Source organism: Mytilus edulis, chromosome 11 (genome assembly GCF_963676685.1).
Source record: "Mytilus edulis chromosome 11, xbMytEdul2.2, whole genome shotgun sequence".
Classification (NCBI taxonomy): domain Eukaryota; kingdom Metazoa; phylum Mollusca; class Bivalvia; order Mytilida; family Mytilidae; genus Mytilus; species Mytilus edulis.
In genome coordinates this window covers 33068162-33095312 of record NC_092354.1, presented here as the reverse complement: position 1 = coordinate 33095312, position 27151 = coordinate 33068162, and the positions used below count along the sequence as shown (strand labels likewise).

Here is a 27151-nt window from a genome sequence, read left to right as displayed (position 1 = left end):
CCGATTCCCGAAGGCAACAACATGCACTAACACTTAAGTTCTGCCAACCTTATATATTTTTGATTGATTTGTGCAAAACAGGAATTTCTTAACTAGGAGTTAAAATGTATATGGCAGAAATATTGGGTAGAGAAAGAATCAAGTGAATAAGATAGACGATCAAGTCGAAAAGGAAGTTGTGAATGCGATTCAATCCTACCGAGTGATTGATTGTGGGTTGCATAACGTCCAGTGGTAATATTTACCTGTAACTAGTTGATATTCTTAGCAGTTTGGATAAATCTGCCTTCTCTTTCTTTACTTAATTCACTGAATATTGCCTCTGAACGAGTACATGTATCAACATAATGAGATGTGTTGGCTGGAGCGAAATAAAAATTTAATACCAACTATAATACTTACCATGTCAACTCAAGATCTTCTATGTTTGGTATATTTCCATTTTCCCTAAAATTAAATAAAAGAAATGTCATCATGATCAAAACACAAACTAACTAACAAATAAACTTACAGATAGATTAAATCCAATAAAAACTAATATGCAGAATCCTGCATCTAAGATTAACTGTTGCTCCTTGGACTGCCATGCTTTTATCATGTTTATAAAGCAGTAGGGCAGGTAACAAATTGGGTAATGGTTAATTATGGTCTCAATTTTCAAGTTCAAATAATTAAAGATTTAGGACAATTTTTAAACACTTCAGTAGATATAGGAAGATGTGGTGTGAGTGCCAATGTGACAACTTTCCGTCCAAATAACAATTTTATTAAAAGTAAACCATTATAGGTTAATGTATGGCCTTCAACACGGAGCCTTGGCTCACAACGAACAACAAGCTATACAGGGCCCCAAAATTACTAGTGTCAAAACATTCAAATCGGAAAACCAACAGTCTAATCTATATAAAAAAATGAATGTCTACTTCAGTCGATTCAATTAGTTTATGTGAAAGATTTGAACTGCCTTAAAATAATTACCTATTTTCAGCAATGTAAATAATGGCATTGCTGTCCAGGGAAATTGTGCTGTTATCTAAGGCAATAAAATTCCCACTTTCCTCCACTAACCCTGTTGCATCTCCAAGGTCTAAAAGCACTAAATCTTCTTCTGGTTCCTGAAAATTAAAAATATATATTTATAAACCAGCATTTGCATTTAACTTACCACACCATTCAACATGTTCAAGCGAAACCCATCCTCTTTTTTTCTTCCATTCTTCTGCAAGTTCTTTATAGTGTAAAATCAAACACTCGCATGGAGGATTTAATTTCGTTTAACTTGTTTTAAGAACATATCCATGAAATTAATACCCCTTTGAAAATGTAATCTACAAACATTAAAATTTCTACATACATACTTAAAAATGTATAAAACAGTGATACAATTGTGCCTAAGTGTATTCTTCAAAACAATCTTCTGAACGATATACTGTCTGAGGAAAGAAAATCTAGTAGTGGTATTTTTTTACATAAATAAGGCCGTTTCTTCGTTTAAATTGTTTTACATTATCTTATCGGGCCTTTTAAAGCTGACTATGCGGTATGGGCTTTGCTCATTGTTGAAGGCCGTACGGTGACCTATAGTTATTAATGTTTGTGTCATTTTGGTCTTTAGTGGATAGTTGTCTCATTGTCAATCATACCACATTTTCTTTTTTTAAATTGCAGTAGTATTGAGATATTCAAAAATGAATTGGTATGCTTTCTTTAGAATTACTATCATGGCTAAGAATAGCTTATAAATTCATTACTAGATACACATGATAAAATTTAATTTAAGATTTGAAGGACATTATCAATAGTTTATCCCTTTCATTGTTGTTACCAACCTGATCTTCATCATCTTCCCTTTCACTTTGAGGGGGTGTGACTTTCAATGGTATCTTTCTTTTTGGGGTTGTTTTCCTCTGATGTCTTTGGGCCTCTTGCCTTAGTTGTACTTTTTCTTTTGGGAGCCTTCCCTTTTGTGGTTGTGTTAAAAAGTTCTCTTTTTCTGAAAAGGATTACAACAATGTGACATCTCAAAATACTTCCATACATGCTTGGATTAAAATTGAAATTGGAAAGGAATAATTCATTTACTCCTACTTGTACACCAAAGCAACATTGATTTTCTACCACAGGCATATGTAATTCCTCAGCATCATTTTGGATATCTTATTGTTGTCTCTGTTGTGTTGTAGTTCTTTTATATTTGTTACGTTTCCCTAAGTTTTAGTTTGTAACCTGGATTTTTATTTCTCTATCGATTTATGAATTTTGAACAGCGGTATACTACTGTTGCCCTTATTTAGTTGGATATGAAATTTTACATGGTTGATCCACATAACAAGTCTTTAGCATGTTCGGTAGGAATCGAAAAATTATAATATCATATGTCTATCTATAACTAGGATTGTTACTGATGCAGCATTATTGTTGCCTACAATGCAATTATATCACCTCTTATTCAGTTCAATCTGATTAACATTACTAGTGGTACATGAACTTGGACCAGGTATGCTGAAAAAGAAGAATTAAATGTAAATATCAATTAGTTTTCTTGATTGAATTGTTTTACATTGTCTTTTGTGGATAGTTGTCTCATTGGCAATCATACCACATCTTCTTTTTTATACCATCATGATCATATTAACTGTTTAATTATTGCATATCAACATGTTGAATGTCTTATACAGATAAAACCTAGTTTTGCACCTCTGAAATTATTTTTTGGGGAAAATTGACAAATTGCGGCTCTTGAACTTAAAAGAGGGACGAAAGATACCAAAGGGACAGTCAAACTCATAATTGTACTGTGGGTATTGTTATGTGTTTACTTTTCTATATTGGCTAGCATGTTTGCACCTGTCCCAAGTCAGGGGCCTCTGGCCTTTGTTAGTCTTGTATTATTGGTGACCTTCTGCTGTTTTATGGTTGGGTTGTTGTCTCTTTGACATTCTCAATTTTATTGAAAGCAACATGTTGATCACACCTGTTGAATTAAAGATATCATTATGAATTTTTATATAATAACCTCTGTGTGATTTCAGTTGAGTTTCCCTTCTCAACTGAAATATCCTGTAGTCTTGTCAACTGTTCTTGAGCAATTTCCTTGGACTTCCCTTGAAGGAAGGAATATGTATATTTCTCTGGTGTCATTTTCATTGGTGAAATTATGCTTTCCGGCATAAAAGTTTTATACCTGCAGAAGACCTGAGGACGGCCATCAGTCAGTGCTGATCCTCTCACAAATTTGTTGAGCATATTTCCAAATCCCATTTATTTAAATTTTTGAGTTTTCTGTTCCTGAATCAATACCAATACCTCCACTGGTTCGACTGTTAAGGTTTTGAGTTTGGCTACTGCCTTTTTAAGTCTGTTAATTGCCCTAGTTTTAGCCTGTCTTTCTGCATTTCTTATTAAATTAAATGTTCTTTTTTGGTTTATTTTGACCGGGTTTTAGTTTTGGTGCCAAATTTAAATTATTCAAATTGTTATATGGAATCACATCAGAGTCGCTGAAGCTCATCCTAATTTCGTCTAAAAAAAAAGGAGAAAAACAGTTATTGTCATAATCACAACAATTAAATGCAAAATATCAAAAGTGTAATGTTACTCTACAAATGTTTGTAAGGATTTAATTTTAAATTGAAATATAGTGAAATGTCATAACATACGAAATGTTTGATGTAAAATTGTGTAAATGAACATGGTACACTGCAAATAAGTTAAAGGCTCCATGTCGAAGGCTGTACTATTACCTAAAGTTGATTACTTTTACTGCATTTGTCATTATATTTGTATCCGAATATATAACAGTCTCCTTCCTCTTCTCTTATTTTTGCCTCATCTCCGTTGATACGCTCCCCAACATACTCTAGTAAAAAATCTCCCTTTTTGAAATAAGAATTGGCTATCACTCCAAAACCTACAAAACATTTAACATCAATTAGGCCGTTTAACCAGGGCAATGAAAACAAAATATGCTGCACTTTTTTTCTGTGATAATCTAAACTCTTGAAGTTGGGTTTAGTACACACATCATAAACACTTATTTAACTTCATTGCATTAGATATATTGATTTATAGTATGTTCTATATTGGAGATACTGTTTAATTACATAATTATTTTGTTCTTGTAGCACACTCATGTAATCGGTACGGATTTTCTCGAATACAATTGGCCTTAGTTCATTTATGATATATCTATAATTACTTTAATTTGCAATGTCTACCTTCCCCAATCATCGTGCTCTGCACGTAACATGTTCATTAATCCGATTGAGATGGCTTTGAAAAGGCAATTTTGTAACTCCAGTATTAACAACTGACCAAGCTGCTTCCATCTCAAACGGGGAGCGGGTTTCCTGTGAGAAAGTTGGTCATTATAGGTGTATGTATTAATTGATTGATTGATGGTTGCTTAAGTCCAATGGCAAATATTTCATGCATATTCAGGACGAGAACAAGTTAACAATAAATACAATAGGTAGGTCTGGTCTCAATAGAGGCCATTCAGGATGATGGTCTCGGAAACTGCCACAGGAAAATGAGGGCATATTGGATAGGGACAGATATTTTGCCTTCCAACAGGCCACCTACGGACCCCTCAAAGAGTTGTTGCAAGGGTTCTTAACGTGCAAAGAGCGTGGCACTCTCCTTTACACGAGGCATCAGACGACCGGACGTGACTGCGAACTTGATACATCCCGCACAGCCAAACGGACGCCCCACTTCGACAAGCGTTTTACTGCCGGTCGGGAAAAGACCAAGTGACCATATTTTTATTCCCCAGTAACCCTTGGGGTGTATATATTAAAAGTCGATGTTTCTTTACTTTAGTCGCGATATAAACCAACCCATTATTTCAGAGTAATATCCACAGAAAATAACATATTTTTATCATATATGTATGTTAGCCAAACTTGTTATAATACGAATCACATAGTAACCAACATGCATGTTCATATATTGTTCAATCCAGAGAAATGAGATTTTTGGAGTATCAACTTAATATTCTCTCACTTTAACAATAGTATTCTTATACACAACATATCTCTTGTTTTAAACGCCTGTGCAAAATAATATTTGAACTACAGCTTCGAAAAAAAATCGGTTACTGATAAATATTTAGTGGCTTTATAATGTAAGTGTTCATAAACTACTGATCTATAATCCTTCATTTTATTTGTACAGACTACCGACTATCCCGAAACTTTCTACTCCAGCAATATAAGAAGATAGTATTATAGGAAGATTAAAACAACAAAATACTCTACGTATACAACAAGAAATATTCTAAATTCTAGAAAGGCAAGTTATAATATTGGAACTAACCTTTTTCTCTATACAAGCCTGGAATAAATCACATAAAAGTAACCATAAAAACCAAGAAATATTTTACGATCAAGATTGCCAAAAACAAATAATAGAAATTAACAAAACCGTTAGAACCATTAAAACTTTTTCAATATTGACCTGTACAGAACATTAACCAGGCAACAAAAAACCTATAAGTAAAAGTAAGGATTTTTGTATCCCAGGAATATTGGCACAACTTTTTCGAATTTTGAATCATCAATGGTCTTTGACTTTGTACTTATTAGGCTTTATAACTGTTTTGATCTGATCATCACTGATGATTGTTATGTAGACGAAACGTGCGTCTGTCGTATTAAATTATAATCCTGGTACCTTTGATAACTATCTAGCTATTTATTTATAAATGTGTGTAGTGCTGTACTGTATGTGTAATGAAACAAAATAAATTCTTAAGGGATTGTGCAGATCCTGTTGGGAGAATCTTATAATTCCCAAAGTATCTTTCAGAACATCTTCCCTTTTTACCTCCATCAGAAGAGGATTTTCCTCATCACCACTTATAAAGTTCGTTTTATGTTCTTTAATGGCGTCACATATTTCAGTTACTGATAGCATAGAACTAAAAAGACAAAAAGTAAAAATTGTATTTATGATCAGATTTCTTGAAAGATGAAAAACAGACAATTCTGACATAGGTGAAATCCAGTTAAAACACTCAATTAAAGTGATTTTTTCTAAGTTATGATTTACTCATTTAGTCATAATCAGACTAGACAATTTGTATGAAACTTAAAAGGCTTTAATAATACCTTGTTACTACAGAAGCTGGAACAGGTGGAATGAAATCAGCAACAGCAGATACATCATCTTGTAATGTTTCATTCATATTAATAACATTCCTGAAATGAAAAAAAGTTAACAAAAAATTAAGGAAGCTCACATTTATTCATATAAAACAATTTATCAAAATTACGCATAGAATTAATTAGTGTACGACACACAGAATATTTTTGTATTTTCAAAACTTTAAATTTCCAGAAATACTATGCCCCTTACAACCCCTAGGGAAGGCATTTTATGTGGTGGTTGTATATCTAAAATATTTAATAGATGACCATTCAAAACATTAAAAAAAAGTCATATGAAATGAGTTGTTGAAAAAAAAAAGTTGAACGTGTTTTTTTTTAACTAAATAGTTAGTTTATAGTATAAAACATATACTTGTTTTAGTTGAAACTCTCATGTTTTAATGTAAAACTTCATGAAATGTACGGATCATAATAAATAAATTATAAATGTCTAGTAGATAATTAACCTCATATCTCATTTCTGTTTAAAAGGTGGGTTTATTGGTTCCATGAATTTCAATAATTAAAAATATCCAGATTCTACCTTTCTTTTATTGAGAATCTGCATCTTCTTTCCATTATAATAATGGATCAGCAGGCATATTATGAAAATGCTGATGGACACAAAACACATTATTTCCATGATCATGCTTTCATCTATAATAAAACATTACAATAAATAATCTTAATTATTAGACATTGATGGCAGTATATAAAATAATTTAGTGGTTTTTTTTTTAAAAGAGGGTTTTCTTCACCACAGGTAAAATTTAAACCAGACTTATAATTCATAGTATGCCAGACGCGCGTTTTGTCTATAAAAGACTCATCTCATAAAAGCTGCATAAAAATTTTGTTTTTCACCAATGATTTTGTTATAGTCTTATAAACCCAAAAATCAGGTTAAAAAAAAAGTTTAATTCTAGAAATATTTGGCTCCTCAGAGGTGTACATCCTTAAGGTAACATCTGAATGATTTAAAAAAATTTGTTTAAATCTAATGAACATTGTTGTATTTTTTTTTAATGCAGCTGTAATTGGTTCAAGTTTTCTTCTAATATAATTATCAATACATACTAGAACATACTCTTAATCAAGCGATCAAATTAAGGTGACATATAATACAATTATAAAAAAGTTGTCAAATTAACTGAAAAATGTACTATTTTCAATAAAGCTGTGGCTGGAAAAAGTTTACATCTAATATAATAAGGTTTATCACTTATAAGATAAACCAATTTAATGAAAGAGATTTGATTAATATATTTATTTTCCTTAAATGACATATTTTATCATTCGGATCCGCATCTCGCTTCCGGCTTATAAACATCACGTGACTTCAGCCTCACATTTGAACAAGCCGCTCTGGATAATTGAAAGTTTAACTTTTTTCGTCAAAAAATCTTCGACATTCGCAACTTATAGATTTCTAATCAGATATGAAACCACCGAAAAAGCCTCGTAATGTTCCCATAACGGTTTCACAGCAGCCTGCAGGTCCAGCAAAGAAATTTAGAAAGGGCAAAGTGCCGTCAACACGAGGAGCACTTTCAAAATCACAGAACACGACAAGAACCGTACAAGTTTCTAGAGCAGCGACAAATTCTAATTTGGCAATAGCTAGGTGTCAAGTTATTAACATTGTATCAGACGCACATCAGGAACCCCCATTCGTGCTTTCAGGATTAAAGATGAGATGGATACAGAAAGTCAAAATGGCAACGAGGGAGACGCACCAGACAGTACAAGGGGAGATTTGTTACCACTGACTCCACAACCTGGCTCCAGCGGGGTGATGAGTCCAGAAAACAACAACCTTGGTATGTTAACTGTCTAAAATGTTTCCCACGGGCCGGGTTCTCAGAACTTCTGGGTATTTAGATACTCGTTTACAAGTGGACCAATCCCCTTCATACATTTCAAGTGTTTTCGATCCCATTTCATCCCATATTCCGGTCAAAATTAAAGAAAAAATATGGAACAGTGAGTTCGTTGACCAGAACGTTCTTCTAAAAACAAGTTTCCTAGTTCAAGTCAGTATATCAGATATGATAGCATATTATATAATGTGTACTCTCTTGTAAGGTGAACATATCTGTCTGGCAGGTATTATATAATCACCTGTCATTTATCAATAATTCAACATAACTTGAGGTCCTCTGATGTTCAGTACTTCAGTACTTTGTTGTCTGTCATCTGTCAATTGTCTTTTGAATGCACATAGCCTCTTTATTTCTTTTTTGACAGAACTATTTCAATTCCATATTCTTATTGTTAAGATTTTCCTAACAGAGCAGTTCAATGGGAGTTTATCTCCCTCAATGGTCATTGATGTTAGCTACGACATGAACTAGTGTGTATCACAAACACAGAGCAACAGCCCCGATTGAATTTTAAGTTGAAAAGTTCCAAAATTAAAGTTTTCCAATTGATTTGAGCCCAGTTTATGTAGATTGGACCGAAAAATGATAACAATGGTAAAAAAGAAGATTTAATTGAAAAATAAGAGTTTAAGATTGATGTTTTTAATTTTCAGGGCAATTTTTTTTTTTCACTAGCTATCAGTTAATGTGTGCCATTATTACAAAAAAATACTTTTCATAGAATTGTCAATTAACATCCTGTATTGCTTTTTTCCAGGTAAAGTGGTTAATTACGTTGTTGGACAGTGCCGGCTTTTTCCACCCCATTAAGGTAGAGGCACAAGAAGTTCTCAAACAACTTTCAGCAGGACGACACAAGCCAGTAAAAAGGGATTTGTCCGATGAAGAGATTGTGCATCTAAAGAAGTTTTATCAAACAGACAATGTAATACCACATATCACAATTTACCATCATGCCACTACCAAAAAGGGATCCTACAGAGACACGTCAATAGGGGAGGCTGACCAAAGGGAGAAGTGTTCTATGGTGCTATTCGACAATTGTGTTGGCAGCATTGATTTGTTTTTTTTCGATGGATTGGGTTCATTCAACAAGATGAGGAGTCCAAGTGCTTTTTAGTGATTCCTAGTGACAACATGTTGTGTCCAGTTGTGAAACTTGCAAACTTATCTCCGCCATTAATTCATTGCACGGACCTAGGACAATTATGGATACCGCAACTACCCGTGTAGTAAAATATTTATAAGACAGATGTGACAATGTAAATTTCTTTTCCAATTTCCAATATATTTATATCAATACACTAGTATAATGTTTAAACCTTTTTGCCTTAAAATGTACACACATGTTCAAAAATAAATCTTTGGCATTTATTTCAATTTTTCAATTATGAGTTTTCAATATTTTTTTACGGGGGGGGGGGGGGGGGGGGGGGTGTATATTTCTGAATTCAAACTAAACTAGTATACATATTTGTTAAATGGTCAGCTGAAGCAGAATTTTCTCATTGTATTGACGCCCCATTGGTGGCTTTCATCTGTTTTCTGCTCTTTGGTCTGGTAGTTGTCTCTGACCTATTTTCATTCTCAAAAAGTATACGAACCCTTTATTTAATTCAACTGTGTTGTTCCTTTAATAATATACTTTCAATTCATAATTTTGAAAAGTAAATAAAATTTAAACAGAGTAGGGCACATCCTTAATTACAGAATTATATAAAGAAAGTTTAAAGGAGAAGGAAACCCAAAATACAATATGTGAATAGTTTAAAAAAAAGTAGTGTAAGCGTTTCTTTTTTTTTTTTTTAAATATATATAATAGAATGGTCAAATGGTCAGATGAAAGTAGGCAATTTTGAATTTCCCGCAATTTTATAGGCAGCGATATTTTGTGGAACTCTTTAAAATTGAAGAGCACAAAGATCGTAGTTTGCTACGTCACACCGTCTATTCCGGTTTTCCTGCTAAGCTGAAACATCACAGAACGTCAAGCCATTAACAGTACAAATACAAAAGTAAGGTTGGATAAAAGCTTTTTTGAAATCCCTGAACCAAAAAAATCCGCGGAGAAAAGAAAACGTGCAAACTGTGGATCGACCACCTACGGAATGACAATTAAGCTAAACATGGACACTCCAATGGAGTTTAAAGTCGTAGTGTATGCAAATATTATTTTGAAGAAAACTGTTTTGATAGAAACTTAATGGCCGAATCTGTGGGTTCAAAGGAACATTGAAACTGAAGCCGGGAATTCTTTTACTTTTCGTAAAATCAGTATAATTGCACCTCTCCATACCATGTACGACACATATTTTATTTTACCTGTGTGACGTACAAAATATAATTGTCTATCCAGGTATATCGCAAATATAAACTGCCGGTGACAAAGTAAACAAGAAGTAGATATTTTTGTCCGATCAAAAATGTAAATTATTTGTATAAATAGACACTATTAATATTGGAACACCAGTGTCAGTGATGCAAATACTATAATTTATTTAGAAGATGTTGGAATGAAGAGATAAGAGTTATCAGTTACACACATTTATATTTTATTTTGATGTCTCACCAAATTCATACACATAATGGCGGACACGACAAATACACGTGCATCGAAACCCCGAGCTAAACTCCGTGATTGCTTAACGGGTAATGATCTTGACATATTAGATGAAAATGAGCAATTAAATTCTGATGTAATTATAACAGATGAAAAAATTGAAACACCTGTAATTCACACACAGTGTGATGGGGAAAACAAACAATGTCACTTTCAAGTCGCTACGTTCTGAATGCTGGAAGCAAGCCATTATCAACCACTTTGGCCCAGCAAAGGCATGTCTATTAAAAAAGGGCAGTGTAATTAAAGTTATTTTTGAATCCGAAAAGAATCATAATTCTACCGTGAAGATTAACTTTTATAAAACGGGATCAATTGTAATCCAAGGGCAGAATTGCACCCAGTTCTCGGACAGATACTTTGAGGTCATCAAGGGCAAAGTTTATCAAAACAATAACAATGAAACATCTGTTCCAAATTTGAATAACACTAGTATTATAGACAATGACGATGAGACTATTCCGAAAGTTCTAAATGATTCAAATGACAAAGTGCTTGATAGTTTACACGTTGAAGATGATTTCACGGTTGCTTCTACGCCTATTAAACAGTCAGTTGTCAGTGAAACTAAGTTAACACCAAAAATCAGAGTACTGCAACACAGTAAAACCATTGAAGTAAAATTTAGTGAAATTAACTCAATATTGTCCGTAATGGATTAAACAATGAAATCATTTGTTGAGAAGCTAGCACAATTGTATAGTATTCAAGAGAAAGTGCCACAACACGTCCAGTCAGTCATCACAAATTCATTTAATACTCAAAAAAATGAAATGTTTCATTAAAGATAAGGTGAAGCACTGCAATGGCAGTCTTGACTCTCTTCACATAAAATCAAACGTGTTAGATACCCAGCTAAAACAGGTCATCTCAAAACAAGATGAACAATCAACATCAATTGAATCTCTTTCTTCAATAGTCACTAGTTTACAGGACCGTGTGGAAGAACTTGAAAATAACAAGAGAACCTGTAATGATAATGAAAACCCTTCCGTACACAATGACATAAGTCAGGTAGAAAGTACTCCGATATCAGATATCAACAATACCTCAACAAAGTTGTCACAGGTGAACAAAACCAAGTGTGATGTATTGATTCTTGGAGATTCTATTTTACGTCGTATACAACCTAAACGTTTTACCCCACAAGGTAAAACTGTAGTTCGCTACATTCGGGGAGGTGCAAAAACATGCACAAGCTTTGTTCTGAAAAACGGTCAAAGATATGAACCAAAAAATATTCTTATTCATATCGGGGCAAGGGATTTACAAGGTGAGGGAGTGCGAGAGGATGAATTTTCCCAATTATTAGATCAGTGTACTAAAATGTGGAATAACTCTAACATATATGTCCTACCGATCATCTATAGAAAGGACTTCCATGACGATATCGTGAATGAGGCCAATAATATCATCGAGTTGGTATGCGATCTGTACCCTAGTATCCATAAAATTGAACGTTTTGAGCCTAGCTACGATATGTTTCACGATGATGTCCATTTGAATTATGGAAAGGGGCTACCAGCTATTGTGAAACATCTTAAGATCGCCCTGAACATTTCATACACAAATAACACCCAACACCAACGAAATCGAAGACAGGGTGACAACAACTTTAGCAGATCAACTCACCAATCATCTTATCGCCGCGATGGACCAAACATGGCAAATCATAATACAAACATGAATTCACATCAGAGTGTAAATCCACTTCATGGTCATAGTTTCAACCACCAGTACCCACCATCATTCAATTAACAACACATGATGCCATGGTTCCTACCAACAAACCAAGCAACGAATAATCCGAATTTAAATAATTGGAGAAATCCATGGTCTGTTCCTCCTTTTGGTCAGATTCACTTTCCACCTCCGGATCAACAACATACACACATATAACTTGTTATTTTGCACTGATTGTTAAATTCTAGTCGTACATGGTTGTTAGTCATAATTTTGTATTAATCATTATTTTTCATTCAATTAGAAAAATGTAATAGCTCTTGCTTGTTCTTATTTCTAATTATAAATACATGTACATGTAGTATAGCATGTGTATACATTGTATGTTTTGATTTTTTTTTCTTTCTTTCTTTGTAATTATGATAAAATAATTGTATCATTTTATAACTCTGAAATCTTCTATTCAACATCTTTTTATATTTTATTTCATGATGAGACCTTTAGCAAAAAAAGTTAAAAGTAATGAAAATCTTTTAAAAATTGGCATGTGGAACATAGAGGGTCTCTCAAGTGAGAAAGCAAATGACCCACATTTTCAAGATATAGTTTCTAAATTTAGTATTGCTAGTTTTGTAGAAACCTGGATAGGTAGTGAATCTATCCAGGATATTTCCATTCCTAATTTTGAATTAGTCCACTCTAGTAGCAGGAAAAAGCATAAGAAAGCAAGAAGATATTCTGGAGGAATTAATATTTTTGCAAAAAGTTCAATTTCCAAAGGGTTGAAATCTTTGACAAACAGTCATCCCGATATACTCTGGATAAAACTAGACCATATGTTTTTTAGTATTAGTAGAGATGTTTTTGTAGCTGTAGTTTATATATCTCCTGAGTATTCAAGTTATAATAATAAAAATAATGATATAGAATCAATTTACTCTATTCTGCTCAGTGATGTAGAAAAATATAGTAGTATGGGTGACATCATAATACAAGGTGATTTTAATGCATATACAAACACCCAACTTGATTTTATTGAATTTGATAATGTAACTGAACTTGTAAACTTAGATGATTCAGAATATCTTCCTGATAGGGTATTGTCAAGGAATAATCTTGACCACAAACACACTAACAATAGTGGCAAATTATTATTAGATATGTGCAAAGAAGCCAAAATCAGAATTTTAAATGGCCGAACAATTGGCGATTTAAATAGTCAACCAACTTGTATAACATACAATGGTAGTAGTGTTGTAGATTACACACTTATCTCAGAAGAATTGATTGATTCAATAGGATACTTTGTAGTTCATGATTTTACTTCCCTTTCTAACCATCGCCCAATTAGTTGTGCAATGTTTGCTAATTTTTTATCAGTGCCGTGCGATTCACACCAACTAGACTCTATGCCGGGTAAATTTCTTTGGACTGATGAAGCAATTGCTTCATACACAGAAAATATACAAAGTCAAATGTTTAAAAATAAATTGGCAAATTTTATAGCCAAAAGCTTTAATGACAGTGACTCGATTACCGAGTCATTTAATTCAATTTTACTAGACTGTGCTAAACAATCAGCTAAATTCATTAATAAAAAGCCCTTACAAAAAATGAAAAAATCAAACAGGAAACCATGGTTTTCACATTCCTGTACTGACTTAAGAAATACAGTTAAAAGCTATGAGAAACTAGTTAATAAAAATCCACTCAATGGACAATATAGGAAATTATATTATACATATAGATCAAAATTCAGAAGACTTTGTAAACATGAACAAAAAATGTATAAACAAAAAATTTGTAAGGATATAAATGATAATATTGAAAAGAATCCAAAATCATTTTGGGCAATGTTAAATAAGTTGGATAAAATGCATGACAATGCTGACTCCTTTCAGGACATACCTCATGACAATTTTGTTCAATTCTTTAAAAAGTTAAACAAAAGTGATGATAACTGTATAGATGAAATAATTAAGTCTATCAAAGCTCTTAAAAATGGGAAAAGTACTGCAATGGATTTGGTATCAAATGAAATGCTTAAATATGGAGGTCAGGCTATATTAAATCCTCTCACAAAGCTGTTTAATTTTATTCTAAATATTGGCTAATTCCCATCTAAATGGGATGATAGTTTCCTAGTCCTTTTACACAAATCTGGAAGCAAAATGGACCCTAGCAATTATAGGGGCATTTCTATCACTTCTAACTTGGGGAAAACTTTTTAATAGAGTCATTCATTCAAGATTACTGAAATTTGTTAATAACATATCTCTTATCAGTCAATATCAAATAGGATTTAAACAAAATTTTCAACTGCTGATCACATATTTTCTTTAAAAAGCATTATTGATCACTATAAAAGTAAAAAGAAGAAAGTATTTGCTGCTTTCATAGACCTACGTAAAGCCTTTGATACCATATGGAGAGTAGGCTTATTTTATAAACTTTTGAAATCAGGTTTACCTAAAAAGCTATTTAATATTTTTTCTGCAATGTATGAAAATACTACCACTAGAATTAAATTTTCAAATGGTCTTAGTACTGCATTCACTTCAGAGCGAGGTGTTAAACAAGGGGATGTTTTAAGCCCCACACTTTTTTAAATTTTTATTGATGATGTTGTAAAAGATTTATTCAATGGTAGCTGTGAACCAGTTAGAGTTGGTGATTTGTCTGTAAATTGTTTATTATATGCTGATGATATTGTATTACTATCAGAAAGCAAAACTGGTTTGCAAGCCAGTCTCAATACTCTTAGTACATATTGCTCAAATTGGAAGCTACAGGTTAATGTTCAAAAATCAAAGGTTTTAGTATTTAACTCTAATGGTAAAACATATCTAAATGAGTTTTTCTATAATGATAATGTCATACAAACTGTCTCCAAATATTGCTACTTGGGAATAATGTTAAAGTGTAATGGCAACTTTAACTTGGCTGTATCCTTACTAATGGAAAAAGCTAGGAAAGCATGTTTTAAGATTAAGAAAACAATTGGATTGGATAATCCTTGTAAATTTAAAATTATTTGATTCATTAGTAAGCCCCATATTGCTGTATTGTAGTGAGATTTGGGGTGTTTTTGATAATTCGGGAGACAAATCCATTTTGGAAAAATTCCATATGAAATTCATAAAAGAAATCCTAGGTGTTCATTGTAAAGCAATTAATGCTGCTTGTAGAGCTGAACTTTGCAGGCTACCGTTATGCTCAAAAATATCATTTTCTTGTTTTAAGTTTTATGATCATATTTTAAGGTCTGAAAACACACTTATATCCAAAGTTTTTCTGGCAACTGAAAAAAATAACCCCTGGACAAAGAAACTTTATTCTATTTTTAAAAACCTAGCTGGGGGAAACTTTTCTATTAAACAATATCTACCAAGTATTAAACAACGAGTGATTGATCAGTGCACACAGGATCAATCATCAAAAATTCATGATTCATCAAAACTAAAATGTTACCAACAATTTCATAATTCAAAGCAGCGTAGTTCTTATGTTGATGTTCTAAGTAATAGATTGAAAGGTCATCTCTGTGTAAAATTAGATTGAGTGCACACAATCTTGCTATTGAAAAGGGGCGATATTTAGGTTTAGCCACTGACGAACGAGTTTGTAATGTATGTAAATCAGGTGAGGTAGAAGATGAAAATCACTTTTTACTGAAATGTGAAATTTTTTCAAACTACAGATTTAACTTTAAAAATAAGATATTAAATATACTTCCTACATGTTGTAGTGAAAATCAGCTAAATATTAATAGTTGTACTAATAGTAATTCTTTAAAAGTCCTGAAAGTGACTAGTTCTTATATATATATAAATGTCTGATGTATAGAAACGAGATTTTATCTTCTTAATTATAACATATTTAAATACTAGTAACTGTATGCTGTATTCATTGTTGTAATGCATTGTAATATGGGCCTTTGCCAATTATTGTAATTGTGTTTGTGCCAATAAAATATTTGTATTTGTAATGTGTTAGGGAATGCCACATCCGCGTGGTACCAACTAGTTACTAAGTGGAATTGTCTATGGGATCTGGAATTTTTAACTACCGATTGAGAAAGTAAAATAATTTGAATTTAAATCATCAAACGAAAAATGTATGAAATATTAGTGTAAAATCTCTTTAACATGTTTAATGATGATGACCTCTACTGTAGTGTATTATGAAATGTTCAGTTAAGGTGTCGATATAAATATAGATCCAGCGGTTTGATCATTCTACAACCTTGGCAAGGTTTACTCTACATTTTCCTAATCAGAAAATGCCTGTATCAAATACAGGAATTTGCCAGCTGTTATCCGTTCGGTTGATTGGTTTCAGCTTTTGAATTTGCCATTTGATTAGGGACTCTGGTTTCGTCGAAGTTCAGTATTATTGTGATTTCACTTTTTTGCAGGGAAATTAGTTGGAACAAATGGTGATATTCATATGGCACAAATGAATCTCTTGTTTATTTGTTATTGGAGCAAGGCTTTATTTATGCTTCCCCAAAATAAAAGTTGATACTGACCTGAAGGTTATGGGGTATCGGCTAATATACCATGAAGAGTTGCAGAATTTGGATATAAACGTTCTCGGAAATTGCATTTATATGTATTTTTTACCAAGAAAAAGTCTTTGCTTTCATAATTAACCGCCAGACACTAGTACAACAGATCTGGTTTCAGCACTTGTTTTAGTAGTCCTCATCATTGCCATTGGTATCATGCGTAACGCTATGGCTAAAAAAGGAAAAGGAGTGAGTCTAAAACGTGATCCTGTGCCTTATCCAGTACCATCCACAAATGAATTTTCTGAAAAACAAAAAATAAATGAATATTTGATGTGACACCAAGACACCCCAAGGGTGACTGGGGTATAGAAATATGGTTACTTGGTCTTCTCCCGACCGGCAGTAAAACGCTTGCCGAAGTTGGGCGTCCGTTTGGCTGTGCGGGATGTATCAAGTTTGCAGTCACGTCCGGTCAGAAAGGGTCTCTCCATTTTAATCAATCTCAATCATGCAACTAACATCAACCAGTAAATAAATAAAAGAAAACAGGACTGTATTCAGATAAAGAATACTAATTTTGACAGGGAAAAGTATCTTGTTTTGTATGGTTGACGTGTGGCATAGTTCATTGTTAGAACTCTTCTTTTGGCATTAGAAAGACAATTTGATCCTGGATCATGAGTTGAAGCATATTTTCTACCTGCATCAATGTTGTTATTAGTCAGTCCTTCAATAAAACTTAAAAGTTCAGATTTGGAATAGTTCTCTACTATCAAAGACAAAATCTGGACTTAGGCTGTGTAATGTTTTGCTTTCTTGTCAGCAGATATGATTGTCTCTGTAACGGCATCAGGTTTTTTTTTTTCGTTTCAATAGTCTTCAATGTCATGCATTCATAAACACCTTGAGATGGAGCAATTATTCAGAAGATATACAGAACATTGGTGTTGATTAAGAATTTCACCACTCCAGACCCTTTTGTTTTCCACATATTAATATCGCAAATAATTAACAAGTTCCGGGTCGAATCCGATACCAATAGTATATTCACCTGTTACCTTATCTGTACGTTTCTCATCTGACATGCTATATGTTCTGGTAACTGACAGAAAACCCTGGCCGTTTTTGGCACAACTTTTTTTAATCTTTTAGTCCTCGATGCTGTGCGACTTTGTGCTTGTTTCGGCTTTCAAACTTTTGTATTTGGGCATCACTAGTAAATCGTGTGTGTATAAAATGCACTTTTGGCGTATTAAAATTTTCAACTTGTTGCCTTTTGTTGGCTGTTGTTCGTGTGTCAATTGTATTCTCCAATTTATTTATATTGTAGTCCTGTAGTGTTGAGTTGTCATCTTAATGTTATATTTCACATGGCTATAAAAGGGGAGGTTTGGCATGCCACAAAACCAGGTTCAACCCGCCATTTTTTCTTTAACAATGTCCTGTACCAAGTCAGGAATATGGCATTTGTTATATTATAGCTCGTTTCTGTATGTGTTACATTTTAACGTTGCGTCATTTGTTTTCTCATATTTGAGTGTAAATTCACATTGCGATAAGACGTGTCACGGTACTTGTCTATCCCAACTTCATGTATTTGGTTTTGATGTTATATTTGTTATTCTCGTGGGATTTTGTCTGTTGCTTGGTCCGTTTCTGTGTGTGTTACATTGTAGTGTTGTGTCGTTGTTCTCCTCTTATATTTAATGCGTTTCAGTCAGTTGTAGTTTGTTAGTTTGTTACCCCGATTTTGTTTTTGTCCATGGATTTCAGTTTGAACATCGGTATACTACTGTTGTCTTTATTTGTCATAACACCACCAGCATTCTTTTCTTTTTATTTGAATGAGGTAAACACCTTACTGAGAAAACATATTTCCGTGAAAGGGAAAGCAGGTCAATACAATACACACCATTATGCAATAAATCCCACAGCTGGAACTGTCCTGTTGTTTGGAATGAGTTAGTACCTCTAGGTTCCACTCTTTATCTATAACAGCAGCATCTGCTGGAAACTGGTGTAGAAGTTGTCCAATAAATTTTCTGAAATGAAAACAACAATTATGACATTGACCATTGACCAGTTACATTGGACTGATATCTTTTTGAAAAAAGATTTGCTAATTCTCTTTATAAACCTAATGCAACCTCACTTTCACCTTGTATAACTGAATTGCATGTAGTTTGTAAATACCCAGATGTTCCCTTTATATGACAGAAATATTCCTTACCCAAAAAGTTTAAGATGTCATTAAAGAAATGTCATAGATGTTTCACAGTTTGAATAAAATCTGATAAGCGATGAAATATATATTTGTATGTTGAAACCAGTTCTAAGTGGTTTATAAAATTGCTGTTTTTATTGCAATTGTAGGCAACATTATCAATATGTTCAAAGGATATGTACTGTGTCATATTTGAACATATATGAAAATGATGACTGATTTGAATGGTTGAAGTAAAATGATTGTGCTCATTTATGAAATGTTTGTTGTTGAGTCTTTGGTACAGCAATGAGCATTGATATTTTTTTTTATATTTTTTTTACAATATTTCCAACATGTTCTTACTTCCATTTTAAAGGAACTGTCCTCATCTGAAAATCTGATTCACCCATTGGATTAAAGAAGATAATCCTTCCATTTAAAGGTTCTGTAATCTGAAATAAACAGGTTAAATAAAAAATCTATCATCATCTCTCCTCATAAAAGCACATGCATGCACATCTAATATACAGTGTACTATAGAAAAAGCAAAACATCTTAAACTTTTCAGTGTGGTGTCAGTCAGTCTTATCACATTAATCTAGCATGCTATGCATTACTAAATAGTAGCACAATGTTTCAGTCAGGGTATGGTTATGGCCTTACCAATATTAAATATGCAAGAAGATAAGGAAATGTAGCTCTTATAAAAAAATGTGTATTTTAATAAATTGGCGTGCATGCCCTAACCGTTTTCTGGTTCATTTCGATCTTTCTTACCTAGCATATATTATTTTGTGAATATTGAATTTGCGTTTTTTTATAAAATGACAATCAACAATCAATTCTGTTACGTGGACATGGTAACTGGTTTTAGAAATATTTTTTTAAAATTTATTAAATCATTGTTATTTGGATAAGCGGTGATTATATGACTGAATAAAAAAAAAAAGTTTAATATAAAGAAACTTTATATTTAGAGATCACAAAAATACGCTATCGTCGTAGTTTTCTTGCTAGTTCGTCTCCAAAAGACGATGGCGTGTAATTAAGAATATACATATATGTACAAAGACTCTCAAAATTTATTCAGATATGTTATCAAAATGTTGACAAAATATAGCTGTTTCTTTTTAGAAGTGAGAAATGTGCAATATGGATGCTAAAAGGAAGCAGCATACAGGCGCATATGATGGTGGGAGCTTGAAAGCACCATGCATCCTTTCAGCAGCCAATGAAAACCGCCGTCGCAACTCAACCTAATTTAAATATTAATTTGGGCATATGCAGAATATTTCCCATCCGACCTCTGTTTAGAAGAATTAACTTGAAACAGTTTTGAAATTCTAAATTTTTTTGATTATAACAAACCATTTGTATTAGTTTATCATTATATCTGTATTAGCCATTTGAAGTTTTATAAGAAGTGAATATATATTTTTGCAATCAAGTAACAGCACACATTTCAATATTAAGAATCAGTTTTTTTTAATTTGTTTACGTTGAAAAGGTACATATTCAATGTCCTGTGCTGTTAAATAATTTATAAATGACAAAAGGCACTCTACAACTTTTAAACTTTAATGTCATATAACCTATGTTTCAACGTACAAAATGCCCGAAACCAAGATTTTTTAGATTATTTTTGTTGGCACTTAAAAATTCTTGGACCGTTGGTCTAGAACTTCTGTCTTCCAAGGATAGTTGGTACATTTGCTACAAAAAACCAAGAAAGGGATTGATTTCCGGTTTGAATGGCTGACCACGGTTTTCCAAAGCTCCGGGAATAACACAACAATTAATAGTTATGTACAAATGTGAAAGTCACTCCAACCATTTAAACAATTAACAAAAACGCTAATTAACATCCGGAAACTATCGGATACTCTTTAAAGAACAAAACACAGAAGTTTTATACTTTGCAACATGAGTAATCAACATAGTGAAAATCCGGACAATGACAAGATGGCCGGCTCCTATGTCTTGGCACTAAAACAAAACAACAACAACTTTTCCAAAGATAATGCAGAACCTGATGGCGAATATTTCAGCGTCAAGCCTGTATTCATTCTAGAATCAGACATTTTCGGTAACTCAAAACCCGACAAAAACAACTACTTAACTCACACAGAATTGTTTAGATGTATTGATCTCACAATACCAGCTAACCATCTAAACGGGCTTCAGAGAGTCATTGGAAGTGTATGGCGCATATACCCAGACAATGAGAAGGACAGAGATACACTTGTGGTTAATTCCATCACAATAAGGAAAAAACGCATTGAGGTATACCCCAGAAACCATAAATATGTAGAAAAAAGAGCATCCAACTACTGTAAGGATAAGAATAAAAATCATTCCGCTATCCGCCGATGATGGTCAGTTGTTAAGATACCTGCAAAATTGGCACCTCAACATACTCAATTATCACAGAGAAAGATTAAGGATCGATGGGTTGGTGACAGAATTTTTTCATTGCGAACCCTTTTCACACACAATTCCTAGAAACGTAAAAATTGGCAAGTACCGTGGGCTCACTTTTTATAAGGGACAAATAAATGAGAACAACACAGACATTGAATGCTCCAAATGCTTGCAAAAAGGACCAAAAAAAACAAACTGTAGCAATGATTAGAAATGCAAGACATGTGGTGCAAATGGACACATCTCAAAGAACTGCACCTCTGAATTTGATCAAAGCGTCTGATGAAGAAAGTGAAAATGAATCGGAGAAAGATGAGGAGATTGTTCCATCTCAATCGACTGAAAATCTCTTACACACTGATGATACTCCACAGAATGAACAAACAGTAAAATCACCGAACTTACCAAAGACACTAGTAAAGTAGATGTACCAGAACAAAACCTATCTCCTGAACAAAACTTTAAAAAAATGAAAAAGAAAAAAGCATCCAAATCACAGGAAACAACTCACGGTCCACTGGACAAATATCTTGGGACAACCCCGCAGCAGAAAACAACAAAACGATCTGCCACCACACCAACCGATACTTTGCATGACCGTGAGATTGGCTCAACAAAACCAAGGACATCCGAAAACCCCTACCACAAATTAAAATACAACCATGAATAATTGTAAATATTGTATTATATTTTTTACTTGTTTGTCTATATTTCTTTTTATGCAGAAAAAAAATATAAAAAAATTAAGTCAGAGTGTGATATAATTCTAGATTATATATATGTAATGAACTGTGTATGATATTGTTTATTTTGAGAAAGGATGATTTCCATTAGCCCCATTCCTTAAATCAATAAATAAATATTTCTGTTCTCAATATGCGATCCAACAAACAAGAGATAAGAACAAGTCAAGTTGTGATAAAACAATCACAAAAATAGTTTTCCCTGTTTAAGAAAAATACAAACAAAAAATTGTATTGATAATCAAATTTATTCAGACGCAAATAATAAAGAATTACAATACAATAAACACATTAAATAAATATATATTTGAACTGTTTATAAAACACAGAATAGCTATTAGAAATAAAATTAAAATGAATAAAATAGATCCAACAAATTTAAAGTTCATAAAGAAACTATCCTTGATGAATATCAATTCATTAATCCACATATATCTGAATTCAATTTCTCTGTTTATCTCAATAGCTATCCATAACAACCTCTCCATGATACATCCTTGGTCTATAACAAATTATCCGTCCATTTTAATCCTTATATTAGTAGAACCTATACAGAGTCCTATTTTACATCACGTAAACAACATTTGGATATCTCATGTAATCCACACACTAGGAATATTTCAAATGTTTCATGTAATCCACAATATAAATTTTTTTTGTCAATCCTACAAAAGTCAAATATCATCATCCAACATGATACTCGGTATAAAAATGCAAGCAATGATAATGCAAACTATAATTATTTCAATTGTTTCCGTAAGTATTGTAAACATGGTAAACTCCTACATCATGAACATGGTCCTACAATCTCATTATACTGTTAAAATAACAAACCTAAAAATAAATAAAAATGAAATTATTATAAAAATATTTTATGATAATAAGCTCTTTGTTTCCGGGTTGAAATGAAAGCAGTAGAAATTTATGAAACATGGGATTTAAGATGTTCACGATCAAATTGAACTGCAGTCAATAATCAATTATTCTAATGTTAGAACTATAAAGAAGTCGGAAACGATTTTTAAATGAAATCAATGAAAAAGATATGTTCGTCATCGAATCTCCTTATATGGGCATTCGCTATGCTAGTTGTTGCATTTCTTTGTTTGAGCTTCCTCCTTGTGGTCATTTAAATTTTCTCAATTGTAAGTAGTTTTGTCTAATGCTTTTCGTTTTTATCGTCTTTCATGTACCATAGAATGTGAAGTAGTCCAGTTGTTTTATATGAGGATATCAGATAATTTGTTTTGGATTGACCAGGATTGAGAATAGAAAATTTTGAAATGAAAACTGTGTACTTGCCTGTGCTGGCTATATGTTTCAGTAAGTAAATTTGTTTGCAAATTTATAATCTGGAGCAAATATAATGGTATCATCCCTAACATTGACATCTGTTTTAATACGAATGTCGTCAAGTAACTTCTTTAATACCAAAATGTACTCATCCCTAAAGATCAAAACTGGTGAAGCAAAGTTCAACGTTTAATTGTAGAAGTCGTAGGTATGTTGATCTTGTTTCACTGAGAACATTTTTTTCGACGCTATCTATCGAATTTGTAATTACCAATTTAATGTAATCCCTTTCAAGAGTGCTGTGAGTGCTTTGATGTTCTCTATTGCTTTGACCAGTTTTGCAATCTTTAAATAACACGAATTTTAAATTAATCCCACCGCTGCCACCAGTTGTTGTGAACTTACGTATTTATAGAAGAAACGGGTCCGAGCGGGTAAAATCATACATGGGCTTCACAACAAGTATATTTGTCTCATTAAACAATTACCACAACTTTATACGGCAGTTACGTTTTTATGCAAACAACATGTAGAAATACAATACTTTATTATAATACACAATAAATATACAACACAGTTCATTCACACAGGAATACGCGAATAAATAATAACAAATGAACAACCAACGTTAATGTGTTTGAATTGCCGATCGCGTTATATTTAACAGGGGAAACTACGATCTATAAATAGGGCAAAGTATATATTTCGAATCTGATGCGGAGATCAGTAAAATAATACAGTGTGTAAAATGTATGCTGTTTACCTTTTATAAAATATATATCAAGTCAAATATCAATCTTCTTATTCTTCGATGTGTATATCAACTTCACTCTTCAAAACTATATAAACAATTGCTGGGCGGAAGTTGACGTCACCAATGAGAAAGTGAAAGTACGAGAACAAATATAACGTTACGTCGTGTAAATTGTACTTTCACAACATGTCTATTAACTTAATTCTATACCCACATTGTCTTGGATCCTTGGTCTAAAGTTATAATGTCATGTTTTATCATCAAAATTATCAAATGAATAAACATTACTTGTGATATCCTGTTAAAAAGGTAATAACCAAAATGAATATATATCTTTCAATTTAAACAATTGTGTATTGGTAACTAATTGTATCTGTTTCCGCAAGAATTGGATGAATCGTCATAGATCGTTTTGAGATTCGGGTTCACTGAATTGAGGTTCTGTAGTAGCTATCTTTCAATTGGCGATTGACCGGTATGGTATTGTTCCTAACATCACTAAGGTAAATTCTTATGAATTGGTGTAAGGTACTGTTTGTCTCCTCGTGGTTGATAAATTTCTGTCTCCAACTGTGGAGGTCGTTCGAATCGTCTCTTCCTTTGTCGTTTTAAAGAAGGTTTGGGTTTTGCGAATATTTCTGAAAATTAATAGTGGAAGAAATGTCATTAGATTTTCTAGCAAACAAATGATTGATATTACTTTCTCTACGTTGATACGATTGTATTAGATTTATTGACATATTTACGCCTGACAACTTTCATTGTTGTTTCTGTTGTTTTGTCGTCGTTAACATATTCAACAGCTACACTCTCTTCTTCGTTAATTTCTTTTGCAGATGACGTTCTAATTATGTCCGAAAGTAAGGAAGGACTACAAAATAGTCTTGATAAACTTAACAATGTTTGTGATGATTGGCAACCAATCTTAAATATTAAAAAGACAAAAAAACTATGGTTATCCAACAACACAGTAGGAAATCCCCCTTTTATAAAACTTAAGATAACATAATCCAGAATGTTACTGAATATAAATTCTTAGGTTGCTTATTAAAATAAAACGGTAACCTCAAACATAGTCTCGAAGAGCTGGTAAATAAGGCCTTACAAGTTTTATTTTTCCTTAGAGTTAAGACATAGTTGGTATCTTTCGAGATTCGGCATGATATCAGCTGTGCGGGGAATTATACAATTTAACGGGTAGAAAAACTCTCTAAAGCCCCGCGAAATGTGTTGGTCAGTACAGGAAAAGTTCATTTATGAAATCATATGCGTGAACAATACTTGTAACATCTTTTAAGAGTACACTAACCAATTGGTACAGTGCCATTGGAGGGTATAATTAGTGCTTGTTCTCACATTTTCTTCTGACTTTCTGCTAATTTCTTTGCATGACTAGGTCCGATGTTAAGTTTGCTGGGAATAACAAGTGTAAAATTTTTACTTATATCATCATGTGGTGTAAACAACTTGTCTACTCCGTTTACCTTCTTTAACTCCTCGCTGATGAGAGCTTGATCTGTTTTTGGAAAGTTTGCTATAGCTTGCTATAGCAATAAACCTTCTAAAAGCATCGGCTTCTAACCGGAAAAGAGACAGACTACTGTGGATTCATTAATATTCGTTGGATACCAATTTTCGTGGATTTCGTGGGAACAGAGGAACCACGAATTTAAATGTTCAACGAAATACATATTTTCTAAAGGAATATATGCAGACTTTTCCAAAACAACGAAATTTAATATCCACGAAAATGCAAGTTTTCCTCAATCCACGAAAATTGGTACCCACGAAAATAAATGAATCCACAGTATCTTACTTTAGGAAGTGTGTCCTACTTCTAGATAATGTAGTACTGGTGTTTGAAAACTTGTAATAGAAAGATGCTTTTGAAATTTTGAGATCTTCTATTTTTTTTTATCTTTAACACTATTGATAATATCAATAATCTTGGCACCTCTGTTTGTTGATACACGGGTGTAAATCATGTCTTTTGTATTTATGCTTTTCAGAAGGGAACTTCCTATCACAAGAATGTTGTTGTTATTATAATTTCTACTAATTTTCTGTTGTTGGGATCCAGTCCCAAGTCTTTTGCCCTTGTTTTCCTGAGAGTAGGATTTAGAGATATTATTAACATCAGGAGTTGACTGTATACACCTTTCAACATTCTTTTAATGCACCTCAGGAGGGGTTGTTTGCATGGCACTGTCCTTTAAATCAGGATGAATTTGAGTTCCAATGCTATTAGTTTCAGGTTTTGTAGTTACCATTATTTGGAAATCATCAGTTTGTGTAGAAGCATCACAAGTAGTAACTTGTGTCCCTTTGTCAGTTACAATGGGTTTATTGTTTATCAAATTCATTAGATGGCAAACTGTTTTCTTTAGTTCAAATATTTCTTCCTGTAGATTAATACTTTCATGATGATTGATGGTAATTGGAGATAAAGTATTAAAATCTAACAACAGTTCATTGGTATCAGGTGACTTCCTGCTGGGAGTTGAAATGATGACAGTATCTGTGTTGATTGATGTCATGCTGTGAACTAATTTTAATTCTGTCTATACACAGTCAGATGTCATGTACTGCACAACCTTATGATTGGTCTCTGACACATTGGAATTTTGTGTAGATCCAATCTGGTTTATAATACTAATGTTTTCTTATCCTCATTATGTACATTTTTAAATTTCACAATTTTTGAATCATTCAGTCTGTGTTATAAAAATGATATAGTTCTTCAATCTCCGGCGCAGAGCTCACATCCGTTCCGTACTTACTTCGTATCACTACACTAAATATGACCTCTGCCACACGTTGTGTGGAATTTGTCTCCAAACCGATTTACAACGCTCATGATTACATAAAGTCTAGTTCATAAAG

At 32.9% G+C, this 27151-nt stretch overlaps 2 protein-coding genes across 2 annotated transcripts; one reads left to right on the top strand and one right to left on the bottom strand.

Annotated features, from left to right (window-relative positions):
- Positions 1-978: 978 nt before the first annotated feature.
- On the bottom strand, positions 979-3618 carry LOC139495497 (uncharacterized). The gene is made up of 4 exons (XM_071283769.1): positions 3017-3618; positions 2443-2502; positions 1830-1993; positions 979-1115 (listed from the first exon to the last, which is right to left on the bottom strand). The coding sequence occupies exons 1-3, from the start codon at positions 3259-3261 to the stop codon at positions 1852-1854; spliced, it is 447 nt and encodes a 148-aa protein (XP_071139870.1). The 5' UTR covers positions 3262-3618; the 3' UTR covers positions 979-1115; positions 1830-1851.
- Positions 3619-11423: 7805 nt separating this feature from the next.
- On the top strand, positions 11424-12413 carry LOC139494204 (uncharacterized). The gene has a single exon (XM_071282378.1). It carries the CDS (start codon positions 11424-11426, stop codon positions 12411-12413), a length of 990 nt encoding a protein of 329 aa, XP_071138479.1.
- The last annotated feature ends 14738 nt before the right edge of the window (positions 12414-27151 follow it).

Bases quoted from the DNA above. Each gene is read 5' to 3' on its own strand.
- LOC139495497 (XM_071283769.1), bottom strand. From the start codon at position 3,261: ATGGGATTTGGAAATATGCTCAACAAATTTGTGAGAGGATCAGCACTG. The intron at 2,503-3,016 runs GTTATTATATAA...CTTCTTTTTCAG, and splicing joins TCAACTGAAATCACACAGAG to CATACCTGGTCCAAGTTCAT. The intron at 1,994-2,442 runs GTGATATAATTG...AATCCTTTTCAG, and splicing joins CAGATTGAACTGAATAAGAG to AAAAAGAGAACTTTTTAACA.
- LOC139494204 (XM_071282378.1), top strand. From the start codon at position 11,424: ATGAAATGTTTCATTAAAGATAAGGTGAAGCACTGCAATGGCAGTCTT.